The 19,554-nt window shown below is 38.0% G+C and overlaps 2 protein-coding genes across 4 annotated transcripts; one reads left to right on the forward strand and one right to left on the reverse strand.

The window, feature by feature from the left end:
• Positions 1-840: 840 nt before the first annotated feature.
• LOC131300527 (disease resistance protein RPV1-like) lies at positions 841-7,076 on the reverse strand. Of its 3 annotated transcripts, XM_058326436.1 has the most exons (7): positions 6,497-7,076; positions 5,174-6,290; positions 4,865-4,990; positions 4,396-4,671; positions 3,360-4,310; positions 1,628-1,849; positions 841-1,525 (listed from the first exon to the last, which is right to left on the reverse strand). In XM_058326436.1, exons 1-7 carry the CDS (start codon positions 7,012-7,014, stop codon positions 1,367-1,369), a joined length of 3,369 nt encoding a protein of 1,122 aa, XP_058182419.1. In that variant the 5' UTR covers positions 7,015-7,076; the 3' UTR covers positions 841-1,366. The 3 variants fall into 3 exon arrangements, with proteins under 3 accessions (XP_058182419.1, XP_058182410.1, XP_058182426.1); XM_058326427.1 differs by having other exon boundaries at positions 841-1,849; XM_058326443.1 differs by lacking the exons at positions 841-1,525; positions 1,628-1,849 and adding an exon at positions 1,881-1,907.
• A 7,089-nt stretch (positions 7,077-14,165) lies between these two features.
• LOC131328415 (replication protein A 32 kDa subunit A-like) lies at positions 14,166-18,507 on the forward strand. Its single transcript, XM_058361364.1, has 6 exons — positions 14,166-14,212; positions 17,251-17,329; positions 17,462-17,560; positions 17,647-17,726; positions 17,958-18,026; positions 18,097-18,507. Exons 1-6 carry the CDS (start codon positions 14,166-14,168, stop codon positions 18,215-18,217), a joined length of 495 nt encoding a protein of 164 aa, XP_058217347.1. The 3' UTR covers positions 18,218-18,507.
• The last annotated feature ends 1,047 nt before the right edge of the window (positions 18,508-19,554 follow it).

Genomic DNA, 19,554 nt, shown 5'->3' on the forward strand with positions numbered 1-19,554 from the left:
AAGTGCTTCAATTTTTAATGCGTTTGAACGGGTGTGAAGATTTTTTTATTCTGATCATATTATTTTAATTTATTTCTTTATTTAATTACTCATATCTTTTTAAGGCCTTTCAACAAAACACCCTAAGACTTATTTTTTAGTTCTAAGACTCTCTTAGGATGTCCATTGAAAGGCTTTGGAACCAAAAATTTATTACGACCATTTAGGATGAAATGATCAGAAAAAATAGCATCTTTGCACTGATTCAAACGGATTGAAAATTGAAATACTTATTTTCGTAACTATATTTTTTAATCTATAAAGGACAAAAAAAGAAAAAAAAAACAGTCGTATAAACATGATCAATTGAAACACTTTTTTTTTCTTAATTACTTTACAAAGCCTAGAATTAGACTTGAACCTATTATTAAAGAGAAAAAAAAATTCAAACTAGAAAGAAAGAAAAAGAAATAAAATGAAAAAAAAAAAAAACTGGAAAGAAAAGGAAAAGAAAGAAAGAAACTGTAAAGAAAGAAAGAAGAAAAGGAAGAAAGAGAGAGAGAGAGAAAGGGGCGGGGTAATTCCGGAAAAGGGGTGGTGGGGCCGGGAGGGGTATGTGTCAGGGGAGGGGGGAATAGCAGCTCTCCATAAATAATCTTCCGGTGAAAGGCTGGAATAATCGTAAATTTGTACAATAATGGATTGTTTGAAATTGTAAATTTGGAGATGGTTACTTTTTCGGAATTAAAATTCTGTATGATTGTTTAGAACCTAAAATCTAGATGATTATTGATTGTTCGATTTTTTTTTTTAAGAAAATGGTACTCCGTAATATTTTCATGGATAAGAAACATAGATACATAAAATAATCACCTAAAAGATAGCATTCTTCATTAATCAAAGGACTAGAAAGTCACAAAGGATCGTAGCATTCCCAAGTACAAATACCCAAACCACTACTACCTCTAAAAGCCAAAGATTGGATCGGCTCCATCGCAATCCTACACACAATAAAAAACTCACCATAATAATAATAAAAAAAGCCTAACCCTATATCAGTGAGGCCACCAAGCCAATTGATCTGATTCATCATTGGAGTACCACAACCGCTGCCTTCCTTCGTCATAGAACCATAACCTCCTCCACAATCAGAATCTAAACGTGAGAGAGTTGAGAGGCAGTTTGAGCGGTGTGGATTTTAGAACTTGAGATAAACTGGTAATGAAACCCTAGAAAAACATAAATTAACAATTAGTACAAGTATTTTGTCTTTTTGAAAAGCTGGGTTCAACTTACAAAATCCAGTGTGTTCATCGGATGAAAACAGGAGTAATAAGAGTACTCCAAATCTCCAAAGAGTATTTGTCGAAGTTGAATGTTGTTACCACTAAATTGACACCACTTGGTACAAGGTGTCGGTGGCCTTGTGAATCTCATCAGCCTTGTAAATCAGATCAATCGCCCAATTCTTTACCGGTGTTTCAGGATCTGCAGATATTGAGATCTCCACTTCATCACCGCCTTGTAAGTGCAATCCTGCGTAACCCTGTGGTATATACAGAAGCCACACACGATGATATACATCGGAGCGATTGAAGTGCAAAGCCGGTACTACTGATACTTTCTTTTTTATTTTATTGCAGATCACCTCTAGATAATGAAAGCCCAATAATTTCCAATGTGCTTGTCGGGGAGTCCAGACTAAAACGCGTAGAATCCAACCCAACAATTTCTGCTTCACATAAGGAGAATGCGGCACCACAAAAGATACATTTAGGCCTGTACCATCATGGCACGGGAACCAATTACGAATCTCCTCATCCCCTGCTGGAACTATAATTTCAACTTTATGCTGAAGTTCAGAGAGCCCCTGTTCCAATAGATCATGAATTAGTCACAGTACAAACATCTTCTTCTCAAGATTCGACCTAAAAATAGAAAAAATATTCAGACAAATGAATTTTTCTTCCATGCCTCACAGTGGTATTGGGCCATGGATGCCCCGTATTTATGAGCCGTTAGATTGAAAAATGAATAAATCTCAGCCATTGAATCGAAGCCACTTGCAAAACAAGGTGGTTTTATGATTTTTTTGGCCAAAAATTACAATTTTACTTACCACACAAACTGATTTTACCACACTCAGGAGCGACTCCATTTATTAGAGTATGGTGTCAAGTGAAGCCACTCAACCAAAAATTCCCAACATTAAGTGAGAAAATTTTTTTCCCACTTTTTAGACCTACCACTAGTTGACACCACTACAAGAAAACTATTGAACTCATCCACTTTGGAAATTTATTTTGCACCCCACTTTTTGATAGCCACACTCTCATACGTGTCTCGTCCTGTTCAAAATATACGTGAAAAAAACCCTAAAAAGGCAAATAATATTATATTGTAGTTATCAAAAAGTGGATTATCAAAATAATTGTCCAATATTTTTCAGAAGTGTATGTGATCACCATAAATGTAAAAAATGCTACTATTAGTACAAGCCTACGAAAACTACTCATGAGTGTTCAAGCCAGCTCATATGTTCCTCAAGTAATCTCTTTCTCTGTCCGGTCAAAGGCATCCATGCCGGGACTAGAAAATTCATAAGAAATAATTAAATTAGCTTTCGTCAAATATGTGGAGAGTAAACACACCAACCAACCGGACTAACCCTTGGGGCTTACTCCTATTAAGATACTGAAAGCCATTTGACTTTCTTTTTTGTATATTTTCCACTTGTACGTATACTACTAAATTAGATATTATTAGTAATTGTTTTTGTTTTACATTTTGTTTTTATAATAAATGAGAAGTGCAGATTATTAAATGACTCCGCAGATCAAAATTTCCATTAGTAATGAAAAATTAGATTTGGTTAGTAATTGAGAAGTGCAGATTCATTTGTCTATGCACTAGATATGTTATGACTTTACAAAAAAATTATTGAATAACACCACTGATAAAAATCCCTGAAGTCGCCACTGGCCACACTTACTATGAGTAGGATTGAAGCAATAGTTGAGATTAATAAAGAAAGAGCCAACGGTTTAGGAAAAATGGGGGCATGGATGCCTCCAAACCGGACTGGGGCATCATAGCCGGATCCCATACATATTGATACAAAAGGACTTGGGCTTACTAAATCTAAGAGAAGAGGTAGCTCTAGACAGAACTCAATGGAAAAACATGATTCATATAGTCTACCCCAACTGATTGGAACACAAGGCTCAATTTGGTTTGGTTAATTGCATTACAACGACACTTGGAAGATCGATGAATGAAAATCAAGGATTATAGCCATAGTATGACTTTACGGAAAACCATTATTTTACCTTCTTATGTAATAATAAAGTAATCCAATGTGTGAGAGAGACAGAGAGTACCTTACACTTGGGGAGTTGTTTTAAGAGACTAGTTAAATAATTGTTCTCAGCTAATTTATTGGATTCCGAATAGTCCGCCCTCCACCACCCTAGCTGATCAAATTCAAGTGGCAGGCTTTCTAATGATGGGCAACACATTGCATACACAGAACGACATGTTGGAAGCTTTGGAAGAGATCGGAGATTTGCACAATTATTCAATCGGATGTCCCACAAGCTAGGAATGTTACCGACACTATCTGGTATGGTGCAAATATTATTTTCCTCAATATCCAATGACATTAATGAGACCAACCCATCAATGGTATCCGGTAGGGTACATAAACTGTTTCTTGCAAGATCCAAAACCTTTAACGAGGTCAACCTCCCAATTCCACAAGGCAGATGTGATAGATTGTTGTCGTCCAAACTCAAATGCTCCAAGCAAATAAGGTTACAGATACTATCCGGCAAGATACTCAACTTGTTTTGGGTAAGATGCAGAGTCCGTAATGAGATTAGATTCCCCATCTCACCTGGTAGATGGGACAAATGACAGTTTTCCAGATTTAATTCCGTTAAGCAACCGGAGGCTTGGACAGGGGTAAGTGGAAACCCAAAAGAACTCACACCCTTTCTTGGCATTGTCCAAGACGAGAAGAATAAGCACCATAATTTATGCAGCGGTCCTTTAAATACAGCTAAGTTTCCTAGCTCGGAACAGCCAGAGAGGTCAAGAAGTTTGAGATATTTCAACATCCAAATGCCATAGGGAAGCTTCCGAAGTTTTGTACAGTTTTTCATATCCAGGACAACAAGTTTGTTTAGACATCTAATAGACTCGTCGACTTCCACCAAACTTTTGCAATCATTAAGCAACAGTTCCTCAAGAGAGTAGAGTCCAGAGAAGTCGGGGGTTCTGGTTAGGTAATGGCAGTGACCGAGGTAAAGGAACTTCAGTTTGCCCAGATTCTGTCCAAAAGAATTCAAGGAAAGTTAATTTTCACAAAATATACCATGCAATAGATGTGGGATAGAGAAAGAAATAAGGATGTACCATGTTTCCATTCCAAACTTTTTTCAGGCTGCTATAACGCAAATCGAGAGCAACTAGCTTCTCCATAGAAAAATTCCAAGGTATACAATCCAAAGGGAACCCTTTCCAGCTTAGCCATAATAGCCTTTTAGAAATATGTTCATAACCAGCAGTTAGATAGACATAATCGAGATGAAGCAGCCAGAGGTTGTTCATTTTTTCAAATGCCTTAGCATTCACTTGGACATCTTTTGGATCATTAAAGTCTGGAAGGCGACCTTCAACTACTTCAGTTCCCTAATAAAAAAAACCCAGTGCATAACGAGGGGAATTAAAGTACCTTGGGTTAGAAAGCGTAAAATAAGTCAGGAATGTTCATGTAAGTTGAGACGTGGAACTAAGAATGTGCATAAACAGATGTGGCATTACTGCAGACAGCAGTAAATAAAGATGAGCAGTTGATAAAAAGATCATGCAGTGTGGTCCTCACCATGCCATCTCTTCGAACCTCAAGGATATGCTCACAATACCACAGTCTGTCCATCTTTTCAAGTGGCTTTGTATTCACTTGAACATTTGTAGCATTTAGGATGAGGCCTTTAACTGCTTCAGTTCCCTGATATGAAAACCCAGTTCATAATGAGGGAAGAAAAAAGTAACTCGTTGAGAAAACAAAATAGAAAGCTGGGAATATTCATGTCATATATATCAGTATTAGAATGGGCACAAGTGCATGCAGTATTATTGCAGTAACGAAGCATCAATAATTGATTAAAATCTCGATGCATATGGCTCTCACCGTGCCATCTCTCAGAACTTCGAGGACATCGTCAAGATACCACAATCGGCTACGCTTTCCAGGATCCTCAAAAGATTCTTGCCTGACGATTTCTCTGGCCATGTCTATAATCATATCATGCATCACAATTTGGTCATGATGGTCGTATTTTATGAGACACCGATCGACTAGTTTCCGAATCCCGTCTTCTGCGAAAATGTTGCAGCCTTCCAATATTTTTACTGTAAAATCTCGACTTATTCCAACAAAAAAACATGCCATATCAAGGAACAACTTCTTCAGTTGCTCGCTTAGTGAATCAAAACTAATCTTAAGACTTATGTTAAGTTTTCCCTGAACATCATCATCAAGAATTTTTCTTAATTTTGCTATTGCGCTTTCCCATTGAGGTATGCTCTGGCCATAGAAATAGGAACCCAAAACTTCAAGAGCTAACGGAAGCCCTCCAGCATAATGCCCAATTTGGCGTGAAAGGTCCAAATGGACTTCTGGAGGGTGGTCTTCCTTAAAGGCATGCCAACTGAAGAGCTCAAGGGATTCGTCCTCGTCCAATTTCTCTGGCCCATATATCTCATTCTCACCCAATTCAAGAATTTTTAGCGAAGACTTATCTCTTGTTGTTATGATGATTCTGCTTCCAGGAGCGAAGAAATCTCGATTTATGGCTAGTGCCTCCAATTGTTGGACATTATCCACGTCATCCAGAACAAGAAGAACCTTTTTTTGACTGAAAGCTTCCTTCTTTATAACCTCAATGCCTTCATGAAAATTACTTACTTTATGAGTTCTTTTTAATATAGCCGAAAGAAGTTTCTTTTGTAACTCATCCAAACCATTCGGTCGCTGCAAAGTTTCTCTGACATTCGCAAGAAAACCGCTACGTTCAAACTTGTGTTGGATGAGATTATACAGTCCTTTTGCAATTGTAGTCTTGCCAATTCCACCCATGCCCCATATGGCAACAATGCGAACACAATTGGATTCCTTGTTCAGCGATGCATTGAGCTTTGCAACACGAAGCTCTAGTCCAACTTGGTGGTATGGAACATTTAGATGTGTTGGATTTACTTTTTCTCTAACATCTTTAATGATCATCTTAATTAACTCAGCTTCATCTCTGCCAATTTGTGCATCAATTAACAATGAAAAACAAGAACAAGTACTCATTAAATCTAGAATTAGTCATGACTATGGGATGAAACATGCTAATTTTGGCCAAACAATTCTGATGTACAAATGTCAAATAATTGCAAGTTCTAAGTGTGTACGTGTGCTGTTTTAAAGTCATTTTCTTGTAAATATCAGAAGAGTCAAGGAAAATACCCGTTGGCCTCATTCAGTAAGTGCCGACCTGATAAATTAGCAGCTTCAGTAAGAGCTACCCTCCACTTTTCCACCTTGCCATCCGATTCCTCTCTAAAATGCTTTTCATGCTCGGCAAATGCTCGTTGAAGAACCCCCATCTGCTTCCGCACTTTAGATGGAACAACATCATAAAAGATGGGCACGACAATCTGTTTCAAAGTCTCCCTGCAATTCATGATCCTCACAAGTTCATCAAGGCACCACCTCGACCCAGCATAGTCTTTTGAGAACACTATTAACGACATTCTAGAGCCCTCAATTGCTTTCGCTAACTCATCGCTAATATATTCTCCTCTTTTGAGCTCTTTGTCGTCCCTGAATGTGCGAAAACCATTGTCCTCTAAAGCAGCAAACAGATGGCTGGTAAAGTTTTTACGAGTATCGACACCTCTGAAACTCACAAAAACGTGGTATATCCTTTGCGGTAATATGGGTATGGAAGAGGAAGAACATCCTTCTGCCCACGAGGCATCCATATTTATGCACTTAACACAGAGAGAGAGAGAGAGAGAGAGAGAGAGAGAGAGAGAGAGAGAGAGAGAGAGAGAGAGAGAGAGAGAGACGTATATTGATTTATTTATAGATCTTATCCCTGTGCAGTGGGCACACGAAAGATTAGGGAGTTCATTCCTAGTGTTTATAGAACCAATTCAAGAGTTCCGCCTCCTATCTGTCTTCATCTGCAAAATAAACACACGATTTATAGAAGCGACATTAGAAATCAATGAATCGAGGAATTTTGAGAGAGAGAGAGAGAGTATGCACATGTGGAGTGATGGCTGAATTTTTTGAATCCCAATAAACAGAGATGAAGAGGGAAGTGAAGATTGTTCGATCTCGTGCATAAACAGTGGGGAAAAGGCGACAATATAGTCGGCCGCACGGAATTGAAGTGAGAAAGGGTTTGTCTCTCTCTCTCTCCTCAACCTGGGAACTTCGAGGCAAATAAGAAAAAGGAAATACTAATTGAGAATAAATTTCTTACACTGGTGGTGTAAACCCAAACCAATACAAACACGCCACATTAGAAAAAAAGGTACGGAAGTGAAAAAATTCACACATTTTCCTCTCCTTTGATTACCAGGGTTAACTTGAAAGGGTTAACTTCACTTTTGGGGGCAAAGTTTGATTAATTACAAAAATAATCCATCATTGCATAAAGACCCCTTTCCCTATTATCAAGAATTCTACTCTCTCTCTTCACGGCCAGTTTTTTTTATGCTCATTGTGCTTCAACTGGATCTTTTAAAATTGAATATTCATTTGCAAAGATTTTTCACCATCCAATATAAAATAAAACGGCGATTATGCACATACACATAATATTGTCTCTCATTTGGACCTCACTATTAGCAATATATATTTTTTGAATGGCGAAAAAATAAAATTTTATTAATCTTTGAAGTGAATACAAAGACTAAAAGGAGCAAGAAAAAAGGCAACGAGTGTCATCCAAGACGAGTAGCAATATATAGTTAAAACTATTTTGAAAAATGATTTTCACCCTCCTTTTTCTATGTTCGGCTACAAACTTACTTACAACCCATTTTTCATCATCTTTTGTCACATTCATTGTTGCTTTACACCCAATTATTGTCACGCCATCGATTTTCAACATAAATATTAAACACTTTTAATAAATAAAGTTCTCGCTATAATACAAATAATACCCGAAAGACCTTTTCGTTCGCTGTTCTTATATTGATTCCACTTATTACATTTTTGGCTCAAAGGCCCCAATTAATCAAAACTGTGTATCTGAGTTGATCAAATAATAATAATAATAATGTTTACAGTTCACAATAATCATCCTTCCAAAATATTCTTTCAAATCTTATGCAATGCGACTCGTCGTGAATACCTTTCAAAGTTATGATCAAATATGCACAACAAACACGCCAAGTCAACTCCTCTATTTTGTACCTGAAAATGATAGGATGAGTTACATTTGTCCAGTAGAGAAATCTATACTCAAGCTATATGAAAATGCGATAAAGTGTACACAAAGTGAAAGAATTCGATAAGTGAATATGAGAAATATGGGTTTATCACAACAGAAGGCAAACTATGGCCAAAGGGTTCCAAACATCTTGTAAGTATTCCTAACAGTTCGCATGTCATGCAGAAGCATTAATAAACTCACATCAATCAAATGTACTCACAATAGGTTAGCAACCATTTGGACACTCCTCATAATCTCAACCACTTTGCATTTTCACCCATTGCGTTGCAGTCTGCATTATCACCCCTTGCGTTGCAGCCACTTCCTCATTCCAATTCTCAATTACAGCCACTTGAATCCCAATAATCATACAACTCCTTCAAAAAACACTTCTCTAATCTCATGTCACAATAAAGCACGTCAATCAAACCAACTTATAAGTCAAACACGCGTCAACAATCACATTTCAATGTATTCCAAATGATCAATCATGATAGAACATCGACTGATAAATTGGTACACGCCTTTTTCTCTTAGTATATCACAATATCGTACCAATTAACCCCATAGCGACTTTACAACATACTACCAGCTAATATTGATACTTAGATCTCATAGAATGAGCGCAAAAAGAGTTTGAAGGATAAGTGAGTCATGCGGACACGCATTACTATGCTACCACTCGGATTACTAAAAAAGCTTATGTCTACCAACTATACTTTCCACAACGTCCCACATAGCCTACGGTACTCCTAAACAACCCTACATCATGTATTCCATTTACAACAACACTAAGATTATGCTTGACGAGTATCGAAGGAATTTGAATGATCAACGAATCATTGGAACTCAAGCAATCAAGCTTAGGGATGGTTTAACGATGTTTAAAAGGTGTTAGAAGTGATCGGAAGTCAAAACAGTCGAACGAGAATCAAACAGACCAAAACTGTCCCAGAGAGCATGGGGATCGATCCCCCACAACATGGGGATCGATACCCTAACAACAAAAACCAATCCAGATAGCAGAGCAGTCAGTGTTCGACAATTCATTAAAAATTGCATACTCAATATTTTTCCATTATTCCAACGCCAAAACGTCACCAACTTTCCAATCTTTCAAATCCATAAGGACCCATTACCAATAGGGTTGTTTAACCATAGCTAAACGATGAAAAACTCTGCTCTGTAAGCTATCCAGATTTTCAGATTACAGGGCAATCTTCTAAAAATCACTATAAATCAAATTCTTAATATTTTGAGCGATTCCAGTCCCCACAAGTTGCATGATTGAATGAATTTCAAAAGATGCGAAGGAACCCTAGCCAAATTCATACTCAAAAAATGGCAAAACAGGCATTTACAGAAGCAATACGAATCTGTCTAACAACAACTAGACAAATTCATGACTAGTTTTCTAAAATTCACTATTAATTCAATTCTCAACGGTTTTGGGTGATTCCAGTGGCATTAGAACGGGCTCTAAGTCTACTCTATTTCATATGAAGGGACCAAAATTCAAAAGATGACGAAAAACCCAAAAAACAGTGACCTATTTTGCAGAATTTCGGAAATGAAAGGAACAACCTCAAACAACAAAACAAGGCACGATCTAGATACATAAACACCGTATAAACACATAATAAGAGTAAGAAATTCCTACCTAATGGGTTTTGAGCAAAACCCAACCATTTGACCAAGTCAACAGAAGCTCCACGAGGTCCGATCATGAATTTTCTTAGATATTCGGAAAGCCCGTGCTCCGTATAGCAACTTTAATTATTGGACTTCATCCGGAATCACGCTCTAAGGTGTTGAGATCGAAGAGAGGAGAGAGGAGAGAGTTTCGGATGGAGAGGAGGCGAGAGAGACAACCGAGAGTGAGAAAGAGAGAAAAATGAGAATTATCGTGCTCCTGGAGAAATAATGGAGGTGGGGGAGTAATCCCCTATTTCTCACACCATACACTCACACGTGCATCACTCGCTCAATTACTCTTATATCCTTTCACGAATATACCACATTAAATATTCACACCGTCTATCTCAACGGGCCGTACGTTTACAAGAGAAAAATACGACCAAAAAAATACGAATCTCTACAATCATTGTTTCAGAGCAATGTGAAGCATCCTTATGCTTCTTGTAATAACTTGGACGACGAAATCCTTGTCTATAACAACAAAATTCCACCCCAATCACTGAATTATCCGTACAAGATCGTCGAGCACGATATTTTTGAATGCTAAAATCCTTTCTTCTCGCATATCTCCTCCTAAATAATAAGAACGGGATTGGGGATGCCTTTGTTGGTCCAATTTTTCCAATAATGTCCCCGAAGGTTCCAGGCTGGAGGGCTTTGGGTGTCTAAAATCGTAATTTCCCACGGGCTTGGGGTAGTGGACCACATGCTGCCACTGCCACGTAGCCAGCTTCCTCTCCCTCTTTCTATCACACAACCCACGCGCACATACATTCGCGGATTCGACGAAGAGAGAGAGAGAGAGAGAGGAGGAGGAGGAGGAGGAGCGATCGCCGACCACCACCGAGCCACCCACCTCCGGCGACCACCGGCACACCCCTTCCCTTTCGCCCACGTCTCTGTTTTTTGCTCACACACAACACAAATGAACAGAGAAAGCGAAAGACGAACAGGTTTGGTGTAAAGACCCGTATTTTAGGCCTATATTTTTTTTTATATAATTGTACGGCTTGTCGAGATAAACGGTGTGGATATATGGAATGACGTATTTGTGGAAGGATATAAGGGTAAATGTGTGAGAGGTGCACGTGAGAGAGTGTGGTATGAAAAGTAGGAGATAAATTCTCCTTGGTTTCCAATAAAATTCCCAGAGGAATGCTTTCCTCTTTCTCATTTTCTATCTCTCGGCTCTCTCTCTAACTCTCACATATCCCTCTCTCGGCTCTCCTCCACTCCCACTCAAAATCAACTCAAATCAACCTCCAATCTCAAAACTCATGAAGATTGACCTCCATTCCACCCTCCGTACGTGGTCTTGAGCGTGTATTCAGTTGGGTCTAGCTCGGAGAGGAGTATTCAACTGATTTTGAGGTTCTGGAAGCTAGGGCTTACTCAAATTGCGTGGGTTTCGCTTCCCGACTTGAGGTAGGGAATTCTACCTCTCTTTATATGTTTTATGAGTGATTTGGTGCATGAATCGTGCTTATAATGTCGTGTTTAAGTTTGGATTGAAAATTCGTAGTCTCTGTCAGAATTGTCTGTTTTTCCTGGATTCCTACCGGTAGGCCCGTCCTTTCTACCGGTAGAACGTTGTTAATTTACCAGAAAATCGATTCCCTACCGGTAGGAACTCTTCACCTACCGGTAGAACGATTGAGAAATTCCTTCGTAACCAGCTCAAACGTACAGCAGCAGCTCAAAAGCTGCTCAACGAATTCAATTTCTACCGGTAGGAATTTCTTACCTACCGGTAGGTCAAGTACAAAAATTGTTTCGTTCAACTGTTGATCTTTCTGTTCCCAATTTCTACCGGTAGGAACTTCTCACCTACCGGTAGGTGAAGTGCTTCTACCGGTAGGAACTTTTTACCTACCGGTAGGTCAAGCGGTTTTGTTCAGATGTTGGCCCTTTTGTTTTCAAGTTCTACCGTACCGGTAGGTCAAGCGGTTTTGTTCAGATGTTGGCCCTTTTGTTTTCAAGTTCTACCGGTAGGACTTGCCTCCTACCAGAAATTCCTACCGGTAGGTCAAGTACAAAAATTGTTTCGTTCAACTGTTGATCTTTCTGTTCCCAATTTCTACCGGTAGGAACTTCTCACCTACCGGTAGGTGAAGTGCTTCTACCGGTAGGAACTTTTTACCTACCGGTAGGTCAAGCGGTTTTGTTCAGATGTTGGCCCTTTTGTTTTCAAGTTCTACCGTACCGGTAGGTCAAGCGGTTTTGTTCAGATGTTGGCCCTTTTGTTTTCAAGTTCTACCGGTAGGACTTGCCTGCCTACCGGTAGGAGATTAGGAGTTTGAGCTGCTTCTTTGAGCTGCTGCAGTATCTTTCAGCTGCTTTCCTATATCCTTCAATTCGCATGTCGAAGCTTTTATTGACTCTAATGAGTGTGTTTAAGCATCCTTCCAAGTGTTTTGGTGAGTATTACTCGTATCTCACTTAGAGTGGCATTCAATGGACTAGAGTGAACATGTCTAGGGATTCGATGAGTAGTATTGCAATCTGTTTTCTCTCTCGACTCGTAAAATTCTTAGATTCCTTTAGTACATGCTTTTACGGACTCTGAGTATAGAAACTAGATAATCGGGCATCGTAGAGTCTAGTCGTGGATTAATATGTGGCTTGTAAAGGTACGGGAAATGTACTTAGAGGTACGGTGAGGACGTGTGGGATTATGGTGCACTTAAAGGAAAAGATGTGTATTAATTAATTAGTCAGAGTCTTGACATGGATGATAGTTAGGAACGGTTTGAGATGTAATCAACGTGGTAGATTGGTAGATTGTTTGGAATGCTTGAAGTGAAAATTGATGTGAGAAAGAATTGTTTGAGATGATAAAATAACTAGTGTCCTCTCGACTCGTCAAGCCTTTTAATCCTTTGACACTCTCTCTATGAGGCTCAAGTGTAGAAACTAACGGATAAAGTATGGTAGGATTATATGTACGGGCTTAGTATGCTATGTCAAACGTGAGTGGCTAAATTAATGAAAAGGCATGAACACGTATATTTGTGGAGTCACGTAATGATTAATTAAAATTCAGTGGTATAACCATCAAAGGGATGATGAAATTGGTTATGAAATGATGTTGATTGTGAAAAGTGTGAAAGGTGACCCAAAGCGGTCGTTATTGAGGGAAAAGACTCGGGGTGACCCTGCGCTCGAGGGAACTAGACCCGAGGTGACCCAACTGATTCATATTATTGGAGGAAAAGACTTGGGGTGACCCTGCGCTCGAGGGAACTAGACCCAAGGTGACCCCACCTGATTATTATTGTTGAGGGAAAAGACTCGGGGTGACCCTGCGCTCGAGGGAACTAGACCCGAGGTGACCCTAGTGATGATTGATGGGAAATACCGGATTAAAAGAAAGGAAAGGTTTTGCAATAAAGGGTTTTAATGAAGGTCAATGTGGATACGAGAAAGATTGTACTACCGTACAAAGAAGAATAAGATGTTTTGATTTGATTATAGACAAATGTGGGATGACGTGAGTTTAATAACATAACTAGTTAAAGAAGTAAACGGATAGTGACATTGATCTGAAGTCTAGGACTCTTAGGCGATAATTCGCAGCTTGTTGGTAGTCATTTGTGGTATAGGCGTATCTGTCAGTACTCATTCATTCTCGGTGCATGGTTCATTCAAATTACATATAGCTTGAGTTTAGAATTTTCTACTGGGCTAGTGTAGCTCAACCAAATCTTTCTTTTCAGGTTCTGATGCAGGGCAATATATTGCATGCATTGTGTGCTTAACAGTAAAAGACTTTTGGAAGCTGACATCACTGGTTATTTTGTCATCTTTGTGAAGATCTCATTTTGTTAAAGGTGGTTTTGTAACTAATTATTACTGAATTTTCTTTTGACTAAAGTTGTAATTATATAAACTTAAGGACTTGTTTGTAAATTAAACAGGTGGGAAACTCATTTGGGTAACGTATATGATATGCGAGGTTTCTCTTTTATTGAAATGTATTACTTTATTATGTTAAAAATCGAGGGCGTGACATTTGGAGACCAAAAGAGGGAGAGGTAGATGCGAGATCTTGGCGTCTTTCACGCTATTTCTGGAGTTTTCTTACGCATAACATCTCTTAATCTTTCAGTCCTTCTTGCTGTCTTCTAGGGTTTCATTTGAATTTTGTTTGTCTTTTCTGATTTGCTGGCTTTCCGTGTCTTTGTTATTAGCATGCTTTTTCTGGAGTTTTCCCCTGTATAATAGCTCCCTCTTCCTCTCCCTGTCTCTGTTGCTATTTTCTGGGGTTTCCTTTGAATTTTATTACTTTTATTTGATTTGTCGGCTCCGCGAGTGTTTGTTAGTGCTAATTTCTCTGGGTTGGATGTACGTAGCTGTGATTTTCGCCCATAATTTGTCTTAGGATGTAAATAGCTGCGTTTTCCGTTCAGAATTTGTCTTTGGATGTATATACCTGTAATTTCCGTTTGGAATTTGCCTTTGAATACAGTTTAGATGGCTTGAGGAATTTGTAGTTAAAATGTGTTTTCCTTCCCCAGAATTACAGTCTTGGTTACAGTTTGTGCATTGAGAAAGTCTGAGTTCTTTGAGTTGGATGTATATACCTGTGATTTCCATAGGGATTTTGTCTTTGAATGAATAAAGTTTGTATTTTTGCTACGAGTTTATATTTCTTGAGGACTTGAGGGATTTGTGGTGCTTGTTTTGTCAATATATTGCAATTATCAAATGTCAATTTTATAAATTGATTACTTATTCAGAGTTTTATATTCCATGCATATGGAATTTGACTTCCAACTGGAATTTGTTTTTAAATATATAAAGTTTCTATTTTGCCTGTGAGTTTAGATGGCTTGAGGGATTTGTGTGCTGATGTATTGTGATTATCCATTGTTGATTTCATAAATTAATTAGTTATTTATGGTTTTATACTCCGACGCTGTGGCAATACAATTTCTGTTGGTGCGGTGAACTCATGGAAAATAATAACATGAACTATTTGTAATTAGAGCTGTTTGTGACACATTGTTAAATGTTAAATATCTATCCCATGCTACAAGCTTTTAATACCAAGGAAATGGAAGACATACAGTAGGTTTCCAATCTCATACGAGTTTATGGAGATTTTTGTCTAACTTTGTGAATTGAGTCGGTTGATTTCCATGTAGGATGCGTTATTTTTTGTTTATGATTTCTTTTTCTTTGCATAGAGATGGAATATATGTTCGTGTCAATGGGTGCCTAAAAATCTTTAAGGCAGTAAGCAGTTAGTTGCTTTTTCTGTTAGGTATATCTATTGCTTGAATTTCTGTTTTAATTATTAATTCAAAATAATTCCATTTGTTGCTTGTGGCATTTATGTTTTATGTTGATAGTCGGTTCTTTTCCATTCTGGTTTTATTAAGTTAAATTATACATGTCGATGGAAGCAAAGGATGGTTTTCATAACATCTGTATCTGTATTTGGCGTTGTTTGGATGGACTTTGTTATGGAATATGCTTTAGAGTATTTATAACGTCCAAGAGTCTTCTATTTTGTCAACCATTGTGGTGTAAACTTTGGTAAAAGCCTGCCACATGAATTACAGAATCAGAGGTGAGAGACGGTTGTCCTTTTCAAGTGACACTCTATTAGTCAATTGTTTACTATATCCATTTCGCTGCATTGCAACGAAATATAGTTACAAGTTTAATGTTTCAGATTTTAGACTGGAGTACATACATGATGCAATGTACTTGAGTTCCAATTCATTGGAAAATTTTAAGTGTGAAACATCCGTTTACTTGTTTCCTGTGTCAAAGTATGTATGCAAAGATGGCTTTACTCCCTTTTCCCAATAATTGAGTCAATTGCTATGCATAGTCACTTCATGATTGAAAACTGATAAAGGGGTCTGCAGCATTAATTTTGCCTCAAAAGGGGCAAAATGTTTGATCATCAGGTGGAAACTTTGAAACAGTTTATGGGGCGGGTTACTTTTATTGAATTTAAATTTCTGCACTATTTCAATTGTCGTCAATGTTATTAGTTTGTTTTCCCCCCATTTTTTCTTGGGTTGGTTAAGAGTCATAACTTGCCAGATTCACTTTCTCATTCTATTTTCTTCTCTTCACATTTCGGTTTGGCTTTCTGCCTAACTTTTTGTTGTCCTCCTTCCTTTTCGCCTTTTAGATATGTCCTATGGAGCACCAACACACCTACCTGCTTGTTGTATCTGTATTGACACTGGGGCACATGTTACATGCTTCGACGTACAAATGGGGACATGTATGAGACGCACCATGGTTCGTCCAATCAATTTAGTTATTTTTAACCAGGGGACACTTTGGGGACAGCCATGTCTGATCTTGAACGTGAATGGAAGCATGACAAGGATCAATTTATAATACTGAAAGTTCATTTTGATGATATGAAATCCAAAGATATAATGAAAAAAGTACGAATAAATTAATTTTGATAAAATAACTCTTGTTTGACTTGTAATATTTCAAAAGGAAACAATAAGAATTAGAAAGATATTAGTTATGATCGTTTCTGGATGGAATGTTCACATAAGTAGCAACTAAATATCAGTACATGTATACAAATTTTTTACTGTGTCCCCATTTATTTAGAATTTTCTTGCCCCGTATCCGTGTCAATGTCCATGTTTGAGGAGCTTGAGATTTGATTGTTATAGATAAACATATTTGTTAGTGTTAGCTTGAAAAAATTGACTGTTATATCATTGTCAAGCTGTAGAATTACTTGAACAGCTTTGAAGATTGTCTTCGCTATTTAAATTGTATAATGCTTTCTGCAAATGCCTTTAAAGTCTATAGTCTATAGTTCTGTCATCTGTGGCTGTACGTACTTTAACCATGTTTGTGGTAGCATGCATTTATGTAGTGGAGTGGATAGACGGCGATGCATGTATGATGTATGTCATCGCTTGCATCTATATTGAAGTGTAATGATTAGTCAAGGAAATCTTACCTGTTCGTCACACTGCCTTACGGTTCTGTAGCATGCATCAATTGGCGGTGCACTTCCTCTGCAATTATCACAAGTCAATAATTTAAATTTTAAAGAGCTGTTTTGGACTCATTTCAGGCCCGTGACAAACTTCGATGAGCTTACCTTCCACTTCGTCGAGTGTACACATTTCCAAGTGCAAAATTCCAGAACAAAGGTATAAATATTTAACACCTTCGTGGTTATAATTGTCTAAAAAAAAAAAAATACCAAATTAGCACCTTGCTTGTGTTCAGATATGCCTTCCCTGGTCTTGTATAGCTGATTGTCTTTATTCTGCTTAAAGCAGCAACGAGATGCCACAACTCAGTCTCATTCTATGACTCCATCTACAAACACAGCTTCGAGGGATGGATCAAATGGATATCAGTCAACACCACCAAATCATGTATGAGATTCATATTGGGAAAACCAACTTTTGTTGTGATATCTTTAGTATTGTAAATATCCTATTTTGTTATTTTTCCTCCCCAGTTCTCTGGGCAATTTAGTGTAAAGGGACTGAAGGGATTTGATCAAATGGTGCTTGATAATCTGCAGCAACCTTCGAACTTGTGAGTAATTGATTGTCTGCTTGTTTTATGATTTTTTTGGCCGGTATTACCAGTTTCAGACATTAAGCAATGCCTTGAATGTGTTACATTCAACAGCAATATTGGTACAGTTGAGCTTTATTTCTCATAATCCTAAGTACAAAATTCTTGTCATATCCCTTCTCTAATGCTTAATGTATCCTTGGTGCATGCTGATATTTATCAACATTTGAGAACAATTTATGTTTGCAGTGGACGGGAAAAAGGGGTACATAGGGATGAACTATCCCAGAAGCTAAAACTTCCTATGGGCAAGATCATGTACTCTCTCTCTCTCTCTCATTATGCACAATCACACCCTTAATTATCTTTCTTATTGTTTTCTTGCCAGTGAATCTATCAGAATACTTGAAGAAGAAGGGTTGTTATACAAACAAGACATATCAGGTCTATATCAAAACTTGTTCCCTTCAACGGGCATGCATTCGTGCTATGCACGAAGGAGCACCTAGTGCTATGTAACAACTCAGAGCATCTTCCCATTCCTCAAAAATCAAGCCTATACATGGCTCTGGAGGACCCTTATACAAAGATGATTTCATAGGTTGATCTTTTTCATTTTCCGCAAATTCGAAATTCTCCAAACCTTCCATTGAATTAGTGTCTACAAAGGGCTCTTTCTCAAAATCTGGATTCTTGAAACCATCTATTGAATTTTCCTCTGTATAGTACACTTCTCTCAAATTTCCTCCACTGGATGTGTTTTCCATATCAATTCTACAATATAAATTAAATGCACATATACATTACAAGCAAACAATTGCAAATAACGGGGGGGGGGGGGGGGGGGGGGGGGGGTTTGAGTTGGAAAAGGGATTTCACATACAAGCCCTATATGTATTTGGAGGTATGAAGAAATTTTAGTGGTTTTAAAAACAAAGTTAAATCTCGAATACCCAATCAATCTTTACACATAGGCATGAAAATATGTGTATACGTGTATGTTATTGTATTGGAAACAATAAGGAAAAAGTCTAAAAAATAAAATACTTACTTGATGGAGCAATGGAAGCTATACGATGACTGGTGGTTGCTTCCACGCACAGAGCGGAAAAGGCCGAAGTTGTCGATTCGGTGGAGACGGTATAGAAGTAAAGATAATAGGAAAATGGGTCTTTATGCAATGATGGGTTTTTTTTTTGTAATTAATCAAACTTTAACCCTGTAAGTGAAGTTAACCCTGGTAACCAGAGGAGAGGAAAAGGTTTGAATTTCTCCACTTCTGTACCTTTTTTTCTGACGTGGTGTGTTTGTATTGGTTTGGAGGAAAATGAGGGGTTTACACCGCCGGTGTAAGAAATTTATTTTCATACTAATTCATGTATTGATTTGGAGGAAAATGAGGGGTTTACACCGTCGGTATAAGAAATTTATTCTCATACTAATTCAAGGGGAAAAAAAGGTAAAATGATAATGGGGTCGGTGGTGGTGTCTGGGTGGAATAAAGGCACATTTACTCCACTGTACTTTTTGGCGTTTGATTTCACAAAGGCAAAAAAGAATCTTCGTGGAAGGCCTTTATATCTTTATGCATGCCAGCTTGAATTCAAGGATCGTAAAGTTAACGGATTGATCAAACCCCTTCCGACATCCGACGTAAGAAATATTTTAGGGCCCACCTAGACACTTGTGTGATTATAGTTAGTTGCCCACTTACTTAATATGTAGTGGTGGTTTCAAAAGATTTTTGGCTTTCCCCTATCTCCATAAGTGTGTTTTCATGATGGAGAGAAACTATAAGGTTTCTTGAGGAAGATTAAGGGTCCCTAACCTAGTATCTATATAAGCC

The sequence above is a fragment of the Rhododendron vialii genome, chromosome 1a, assembly GCF_030253575.1.
Source record: "Rhododendron vialii isolate Sample 1 chromosome 1a, ASM3025357v1".
In the NCBI taxonomy this organism is placed as follows: Eukaryota; Viridiplantae; Streptophyta; class Magnoliopsida; order Ericales; family Ericaceae; genus Rhododendron; species Rhododendron vialii.

Bases quoted from the DNA above. Each gene is read 5' to 3' on its own strand.
- LOC131300527 (XM_058326427.1), bottom strand. From the start codon at position 7,014: ATGGATGCCTCGTGGGCAGAAGGATGTTCTTCCTCTTCCATACCCATA. The intron at 4,991-5,173 runs GTGAGAGCCATA...TTTTCATATCAG, and splicing joins AAGTTCTGAGAGATGGCACG to GGAACTGAAGCAGTTAAAGG. The intron at 4,311-4,395 runs GTACATCCTTAT...TCTTTTGGACAG, and splicing joins AAGTTTGGAATGGAAACATG to AATCTGGGCAAACTGAAGTT.
- LOC131328415 (XM_058361364.1), top strand. From the start codon at position 14,166: ATGTTAAAAATCGAGGGCGTGACATTTGGAGACCAAAAGAGGGAGAG. The intron at 17,727-17,957 runs GTGAGTAATTGA...TTATGTTTGCAG, and splicing joins CTGCAGCAACCTTCGAACTT to TGGACGGGAAAAAGGGGTAC. The intron at 18,027-18,096 runs GTACTCTCTCTC...TTTTCTTGCCAG, and splicing joins CTTCCTATGGGCAAGATCAT to TGAATCTATCAGAATACTTG.